Genomic DNA, 8,846 nt, shown 5'->3' on the forward strand with positions numbered 1-8,846 from the left:
TTGTGCACGCTACGCGCGTTCTAAAATTGCAACGTGGTTTTTTTTTTCTTAGTACGCACTCATGCAGGCGGGCATACCCGCACGGCGTCAACGTGTGAAACGTGATACCAGCGCATGTTTTAAGCGCAATTGAAAGGCAAATGTGCCTTGAGGTATGCTCAAAAAAGAAAATCTGTGAAGTACCCCGTACATATATCATTGCCTCTCGTTTGACTCATTATAGAGAAAAAAGTTTCAAGCGCGTACCGTCATGCGTGCAGAATGTGAGGCGCTGGCCCGCAAGGCCTGATTTTTGCGCCTCTCGTTTGAAGGCGCTTTCTTTACAGCGAGCTGCAGTGTACAGATGCGGCATGCAGCTAAACTGCTATAATAAGGGTATGCGCGCTTCTGCGAAAAAAACTTTTTCATCCAGCTGATCTATGTGTTCAACCAGGTGATGGGTGAATTCCTTGCCGACAGCTATAGGCAGCAGTTGGCAGGCTACGGATGGGCGTAATGTCATCTGATCCTTTTCCGATTACAAGTCGCAGGAAGCAATTCACGAACGCAAATCGTCTGCAATCATATTTACTGCGCTAAATACACCTTAATCGGCAGCGCAACGCGCCGCTTGATGAGCAATGCGCTTGCAATTTTTCACTCGGAGAGTTACAGCGCGTCTGCTGCTCCCATGCTTTTCAGGATCCCTCGAAGCGTACGTGTACACTTCAGGACAGCACACAATGCACCGAAGACCACCCGCTCGAGTCGTTCTCGCCCTTATTAATGTGCGTGAACGTGATCGGTAGTTTGTTCTGAAGTCTATGTTTGCCCTCGATAACTATATATACACGCAGTTTCCTTTCTCACTCATGGAGTCCGTCTACCGTGCGCGTGCATTTCAAGGAGACGCAGCTGCGCGCAACGCAGCGGAGAGCACCTCTTTCGATGGCTGTAAGGATATAGCGGTAGGGCTGAGACGGCCTGCACTTTACGGTTTTTTGCGCGTTTCTGCTCTTTGGAAGAGGCGCATCTGATTGGTCGGAAGCTGCATTGGAAAGTGCGTCATACAGCTTCCTTCGTTCCTCCATGGTGTCATAGAAATCAAGTAACTATGCCCATTTTTCGGAGCTGGTTTGAATGTGGAAGGGTTTCGGGACTTTCGTTTGAGATTCTCTCAGTAACCCAAGCAACTTTTCACGCAGAAGTACCGTCGGTAGTGTTCCCGGTGGATAATGGGCCTCTTCGGTTTACCAAGCTCGGACAGCCCGCTGGCTGCCAGAAAAATCGCTCCTCACAGAAAGGTGCATCATGGTCACATGGGTTGGCGGCCACCGCAAGCAGCCGGCCGGCTATCACGGCGGCAAGCCCGGCCGCGGAGAAGGCAGGTTCCCTCGGCTTATTCGCGTGCTCCACTTCCATACTATCTCTCCGCCGTCTGCTAGTTGCCTGAGCGCTGCCGCCATGAAATCGTCCTGGCGCGTATGGGTGCCCGCCGGCAGCCAGAAACTGTCAAGCCAGAGGAAAACGACCGCGTTCTGGACAGCCACCGGAAGTGCGCGGCGCTACCGAGGAAAACGAGCGCCTCGGTCCGCACTGTGGCAACCTGCGGGCAGCCGGCAGGCATCCAGAAGTGGATAATTGAAGAGCCCCATTGTGTCCGTCTTGCCCATTTGGATAGTTCCTTTTATTGCCCCTTAACCAAGTGTCGCCTTACTTGATTGGGTTTTTGGTAAGGTTTTCTTTTTAAGGCGAAAGCCTTTACTGTCTCACCGTTGTAAGCAGCAGTTGTCGACAGAAATGTCACGCTTCTCAGTTGGTCGAAACGGTCGTGACGTCACAGTGCGCCAACTTCAAACGGGCCCAATTGTACTTTGGCTAGTAACCATGCAACCAATTGAAGGGATCATACAGTGATGCTCCAAGAAAGTGGGACTGAGCTTAGTTAATTGCTTAATTACCCAATTAGCCTAATTAACTTTTCTAGTCAGGCCATATAAATAAATAAAAACGAGTAGGAAATTGGTCGAGCTCGGGATCGAACCCCGGTCTTCGGAGTGCGATACGAGATGCTATCCACTCCGCCATGCCAGCTCGACGGTTTGGAATGAACAAAGGTGCGTCTAGTGAATACGGTGTCTTCGCTCACTGCCATCCTCCTACCTTCCCTCCCGGCGAGGTTTAGGTGCCCACCGAGATATGAGCGACAGATAGATTTCCTTTCCACAAAAACCAATTTACCGATGAGCGAGGCGCAGAACCGAATGGGCGCTGGCGTTCTATGGACTCCCTGGCAGCGTTGCAAGACGCTGTCGCGTTCCACTCTTAGATGCGAAGCTTAACATCTTAACCACACATCAGTGACCGCACGTTAGGTCAAAAAGTGCACCCCCCCCCCCCCCCGAATTTTGACGGGTGTCCACCGAGATATGTGAGACAGTTACTGCGTAATTTCCTTTCCTCGAATACAATTTTCATTTTCTTCATTACGGTGCATCTTTGTCTTTCTGCTTTCACTCCCACTTCCTCCCTTCCTCTACGGTGCGGTTCAGGTGTCCACCGAGATGACAGAGAATTACTGCGCCATTTCCTTTCCTCAAAAAGCGTTGCGTTCAAACGGCAAGGCATCGCGCCGAACGGGTGGTGGCGTTCCGTGGCACCGCTACAACACGCTGTCGCGTTCCACTCCTAAAGGCGAAGCTTAAGCGCCATTAATTATCAGTTAATTAGTATTCAGGCACTAATCAGTAATTAACCATTAATTAGTGATTTGTCATCACTTAGTAATTAGTACTCAATTACATGTGACGCCACCAGTGCCACAGAAGCAGCCAAACTGGTGCGGAAAACGCTTTCGCTTCTACGCACTTTAGACAGTCAAAGTGCCCCTGAATTTTTTTTAAATGCACAAATGTGCCCTTCGGCTTAAGACAGTTATATATACATATGCAGACCTGTGTCGGTTATAAATGCCAATAAGGTCCGGTTTCGGGGCCCATGTGTCCAGGTTCTTGCATCTGGTGGTCTGCTAGAGTGGTAATCCTGGCTGCCGAGGCGCCTCTTGCGTGCCGCCCGAAGTACGGGGCAAGTCAAGTTTGTTTGGGGGTTGGTGAGGTTTCAACCAGCGAAGTAGATGAGCCCCGGCTTTTGAAAAGTCGTTATGAGTGGAATACGAGCTCAGTCAGCCTTGTTAGTTTAGTGTCAAGTGCCTGTTATCTCGGTGTGCACATGTTGCGTGGACAATTATTGGACTTTTGACAAAACGTTCAGTTCTCAGCATAATTTCTGGGCTCTCCACAGAGGCTGTATAGGCATGTCGTCTATTAATTACCACCGAGAAGCTGTGTTCTACGTCGTCCAGAGCTAAATCGCGTGATATTTCGAGGAAAACGAACCTGTACCTTTACTGTCACTTTAAACAAACATGAAAAAGAAGAATGACGACCTGTAGTTTTCTACCGTAATTCTCAGAACGAGGCACACTGCTTAAGAGGGGTGAAGCAGCCAGAACGACTGCGGCCTACCGTCGTGAAGCCCTGTGCGCGTACTTATAAATTCTAGAATAATAGAAACCGAAAACGGAAGACATACGAACCTTAACCTTTTGTGGTGTGCCGATTTTCATGGCACGTTGTTTATTTTTATTGCCAATAGGGAGTAATGGATATACGGGCGCATTTACAGAAAAGAAAGTCTGAAGCCTGAATTAACGCAGAAATACAAAGGAGCGGACGCTCTACGTAGCAGTTCCGATCCTTGACGTTGTAGTTAACCGTTATCTCGTCACTGTGAGTGAAACCTGGGGACATGAACTAGACTACCGGTGGGCAGTGGACAGAAGTCCGTTTACACGTACGCGCTGCGATATATTTTTTTTTAGCGGTGGTTTGAAGCACGAAAAATATAGGTTGAATCATAAACGCAAACCCGTTACAAGCCGTACAGTCAGAAAACGTCAGGGGAAACGCAAAAAGAGCGCAGAACAAGGAGTCTAAACGAACTTTTCTGTTCCACTGCGTCTGTGGAAGACGGATCGCTGTCACGAAAGTTAAACTATACGGCTCTGAACTCTGGTCACGCGCCTCACTATCCAGTCTAATTGCCCTCTCGTTGGTACGGTTGAACTTCGCGACTAAGCAACAGGCTCTCTATAAATATGCCCTCGAAAATGTTAAAGGCCGATACCTATTAGCCATTTCCTCTTTCTTGTTTTTTTTCGATTTTCGGAGAATTTTTGCACGCTAGCCGATGTACCGCGTACTGCAATTTCACCAGGCAACTGCCGCACGTTCCGGACATGGTACGCGACGGTAAAACGTCAAGCAAGCGTAACTGAAAAAAAAAAGCTGAAAGAAATAGGGAATGTAGCTTTGCTCAGGGTACCTCGATGGCCAGAGCCAAAAGCGGAGACGAACGGACATCAAGGCACCATAGCTCTTCTCCATGCGCAGCGTGATATGCCGAAAGTAAGCGACAGTTCCACGAAGGCGCAGGTGCTGCATGTTTAAGCATGGAAGACTCCTACACTCCGCTAGATTTTCCGTTCCTCAGCGAGGGAAACCTCACAGGTGCTTCTACAAATCGCTGTCATATGATTCATATACAATTTGTTTATGTAATTTAATCGTACGCTTACTATTCTTAGAGGCAATTTTAACACATTTTTGTGATTTTTAAGCGACTAAGTTTTGCCACTTTTCGACAACGGCACACCCACACTACAATTCGTCCTATTCAGGAATGAAAATATGATGCTACGCGCGTAACATTACCTTACCGAATTACCATATGGACATGTTTAATCAAAAACAAGGGTTTATTAAAAAAGTATATAGTGTTATCTTCAAGCACCGGTTGCTACTCATCATAATCTTATGAGCACTATACGAGTGACAACAGTTCTGCGAGGCGAAGTTTCACCGCGGCACATCGTAAACTGTTTCTGGGAAATTGCGCTCGAAGAGTGATAAAACGAGATGCCTTGTGCTTCGGGCAAATCATCTCCGGACGATGTAGTAATGGCAGAGTGGCAAGCCCGTTTAACATCGAATCAATTGAAAAGGAAGAGGGTGCAGTGGAATTGTCGCATGCAGCTGGCATGGCGCACGGCTTTCGTACGTCACGCTAGACGCCAGGAGCTATGGGGATGGTTCTAACGCACTGTGTTCTTCGTTCTTTGGTGCGCACGAAGAATACCCTGTGAATATACATATTTGCACTATCTGTACTTGAGTAGACATGTGTATACGCGTGTGCAGGCGTATACTCTGGGACTAGTTCACGCTGCCTTTTCTGCACATTGTCTCTACAAGTGGGTTCTGCTTCCCAAGGAGAAAAACGGGAAAAAGTTCGTGCTCACTCACGTCTCAGCACCCAGGGCTCCAAGTTCTTCACGGCGCGCACAGTTCGAAGGAGTGCTACACTGCACTCCGGACGAACGTCAGCCTCCAGCACCTTCCGTGTCAGTGAAGGGGGTGCTTTGGCGAATGCGCTGGCCACCAAATTTTTCAGCGTTGCCATGAAGTCGGTATCGTCTACGACTGCAGCTGGAGCTGTTGTTGACCGCACAGCCGCCGGGGCGTCAGCACTAATTTCGGCGCGCGACCATTGGATCACAAGCGAGAAAACGACGCAAATGGCCATGATCAGCATGGCAAATGGACGATCGGTTCTATCACTTTTCATCGTTGGCAGGGATAACCCTGAGCGCAAGTATGTGCGAGGAAAGACAGCAACACCGGCGCTTTTGTTCACTATGGGATGTGCGATTCCAAAGTCTCTGAAGAGTGGAGCCACGGTGAAAGCGTTGTCGTTTTGGAGCAGCGAAAAAAAAATTCCTACAAAACTGATCTCTTGTGCTGCTCAAACACTCTTGCGCTTGTCCTTTTTGCGAGAAAATGCATTCGACTGCAACCTCCTTGGCAGCAGAGTGAATCTTGAAAGCTAGAACAAAGCGCATGCAGATCCTAGGAACATCACACTTCGCAAACTTTGCGATCCCGTGTGACTATGAAGAAAAGGTTCGTTCAGTATTCAGCGAATGAGGCTCCTTTCAGGGCTCTGACGTACAAGTTACCCTCGGACGTCCCTCCCTATACACGAGAAGCTCGATGTACTCGTACGCTTGACGCAAGGGCTGTAATGTCCAATTTTGAAACACCTCGCGAAGTGTAAAATCCAGTCGGCCGGTTCTCCAACTATCTACGTGGCATAATTAAACTGAAGTAATGCGGTTATTCAGTACCAAGCAGCATTCAAAGCTATATGAGAGAAATTATGGCTAGTGATATTCTCGTTTTTCTTCAGTTCAGAATCTAAGTGATGGTGCGTACACAGCCATGTTTGAAATATGCCAACGTTATCTTGCCTGGGAAAACAGGAAGTGAGTTTAGGTGGTGCTGCCTCAGTGCCGTAAAGCAGGGTAGACTTCCTACGCTTTACTAGCCTCCTATTTTTTTCCCCTCGCCCCTGTCGCAATACTCAGTTGAGCGGCGACGTTTATGTTGAAACATTGTGCATGGAAGCACGTATTCCTGTGATCGTGCCACGGGGAGAAAGCGCCAGTGACGACTGTTACCCATGCAAATTACCTACGCCGCTGAAACGAAAGCTTCGAAGGTGCTTTTTACGCTTGAAGGGGGTGTCCTCGAGCGAAATAGAGGAAGAAGTAATCGGACAGATCGGGTATGGGCTCTAAGAATAACTCGTTTGTCACAATATCTCAGTGCATGGTGATAATCTTCAGTGTTCAAGTAAGCTGACCTCGATTAACATACTTCTTTCTTTCATAACTGTTACAGTCACGCAAAGTGCATTCAATAACGCCCTGCAATCTGCAAGAGTGATAACGAGACCGCTAAATGTCGAAGACTAAACTATTCGCTGAGTGATAGAGTTGAAAGCAGGTGAACGGAAGCTCTTAATGCTGCCTTTAAAGATGGGTTCCCACCAGCGGACCGGACCGTACATATGCGATCCGCGCGGACTGCCTACTGCGTGACGCAAACTTTATTTCTCTGAGTGACCGTGAGCGTCCTGCGCCGAGCAAGGTTGGGGACCAGTTCGCTCGTAGTCACTCAGAGAAGTGACGTTTGCGTCACGTGGTAGGCGGTCCGCGCGGATCTTGTGCTGTCTGGTCTCTCGTTGGGGTGGGGTCGTCTGAATCCGTCTTGATAAATGGCAACCAAATGGGCAACTTATGTCACTAAGCCAAGATAATACAATAAACATATCGAACAGGACAACACAGTCGTCTTCAGTTTCTCAGTGTTCCTCACTGCTATGGTTTAGCATTCAGGTGGTACAGTTAAAATGTGTAATAACGAAAATTGCACGATTCTATCACGTTTAACGCTAGTGATCATTAAATTAGGTTGTGCTGCGTAAATCACGAAACTGAACTCGATGTGTGAGCCATGTGCTCTGTGTGACGTTTATCTTGAGTAGTAAACTATCAGGTGGAGCACCAAACCACCTAACATCGCGAATATGCATGAAACGAAGCGTATGGCGCTCAGCACCCGCTGAGTTTCGCAATTTATTGAGCGTAGCGTAAACACTGGGTAAATGTTTATTTTTTTTACCGATGATCTGCTCTATTACTTCGTATTTTGCGCTGTTTTTTATCGCTATTTATGAAGAATCCATTGCTGATTCTACACCTATGAGGCCTAACAAAACTTGTATGTGTTCAGAGCGCACATTGATGCTTTGTTACTCGTTTCCGAACGAACTGCTAGTCTCGATCAGTACAACGCAATCTCTCATGTGTTTTCAAGTTAATACTAATGAGTTAGTATTGCCTTATTTCGTAAATAATGTTGCTGAAAGGCCTAGCTTTAATGTAAGACTGTGCAGACGACTGTCTTTACAGAGCGTCATGTAATGCGATGTTATGCAATGTTATACAATGTTTACAGAAAACCCAACGACTGTATCACCCCGCGTGGCGTTTGAGGGATGAAAGAGCACATAGGTCAGTCACGACTGTGGAATGCCATCTAAACAGGCTTGGGCACAATTTGGCAACCGCCCACGAAAGCGCCAAACATCTGCGCTCGGTAACGGAGTGATTTGGCTTCGGGGCCGAGATAAGGCGGCAGGCATAAGCGCGTTCATCGCCCTGCGGTTGTTTGACTAATACAAAACCAATCCTGCGTCTGCTGGCGTAGCTGCGAACTTGAGTAATGGTAGTTGCGTTTACGAAAAGTTCCGCTTGGCTGGACCCTATGTGAAGAGAACGCCTTTCTTGAGCAGTTCTGTTGGTGGGCGGGCTACGTACGTGGGAAGTTTTAAAAAAACGGCGAAAACGCCAACAATGGTAGGCAAAGGTCCAGGCAGCCGTCGCTGGCATCGAATAGTGACGTCCTTGACGGTGCTATTTTTTTTGTTTGTGTCCGGTCGTACTCCAGAGGCGTCGACCACAGATGGCCAAGAATGGTGAGCAGCCGGCAGCCGAAGTGACACTTTTCGAAGTTGAGTTGGGGCCCCGCTTGACGAAAAACCGCACCTTTTCAAAAAGGGCTCCCCTGGCGCTGCCATATTGTTCCCTGGACTGCAGTGGGCGCCTTGCGCTAGCACGGTGGAAGCGGCGGCGGAACCGGTTTCCAGCAGTCCAGAGAGGAGGCGTTTCGCTGCTTCCACCGCGCTAGCGCGAGGTGCCCACTGCAGTCCAGGGAACAATATGGCAGCGCCCAGAGAGCCCTTATTGGAAAGGTAACCAACTATCCGCAGACATGGCTTGCACCTCGGACTATGCACATTTTCATGACCTTTTGATCAGTTACTCTGCTTGTGACAGCCTTCTTTGGGTGTTTTTATTTTTAAATATTCTTTGTTATTTTCATTTTTTAGCCTCTGCAATGTAT

The 8,846-nt window shown here is 48.2% G+C and overlaps 1 protein-coding gene across 1 annotated transcript in view; it reads right to left on the minus strand.

Moving 5' to 3' along the window:
• The window catches only part of LOC149353728 (nose resistant to fluoxetine protein 6-like), a 79,636-nt gene extending 74,014 nt beyond the window's left edge, over window positions 1-5,622 (minus strand). The window contains exon 1 of the mRNA XM_089575855.1: window positions 5,343-5,622. Within this exon, the coding sequence (XP_089431981.1) occupies window positions 5,343-5,622 (280 nt within the window). The remainder of the gene's footprint in view (window positions 1-5,342) is intronic.
• Between the last annotated feature and the right edge of the window lie 3,224 nt (window positions 5,623-8,846).

This window comes from Amblyomma mixtum, chromosome 3 (genome assembly GCF_055824585.1).
Source record: "Amblyomma mixtum isolate Tamu chromosome 3, ASM5582458v1, whole genome shotgun sequence".
Lineage (NCBI taxonomy): Eukaryota > Metazoa > Arthropoda > Arachnida > Ixodida > Ixodidae > Amblyomma > Amblyomma mixtum.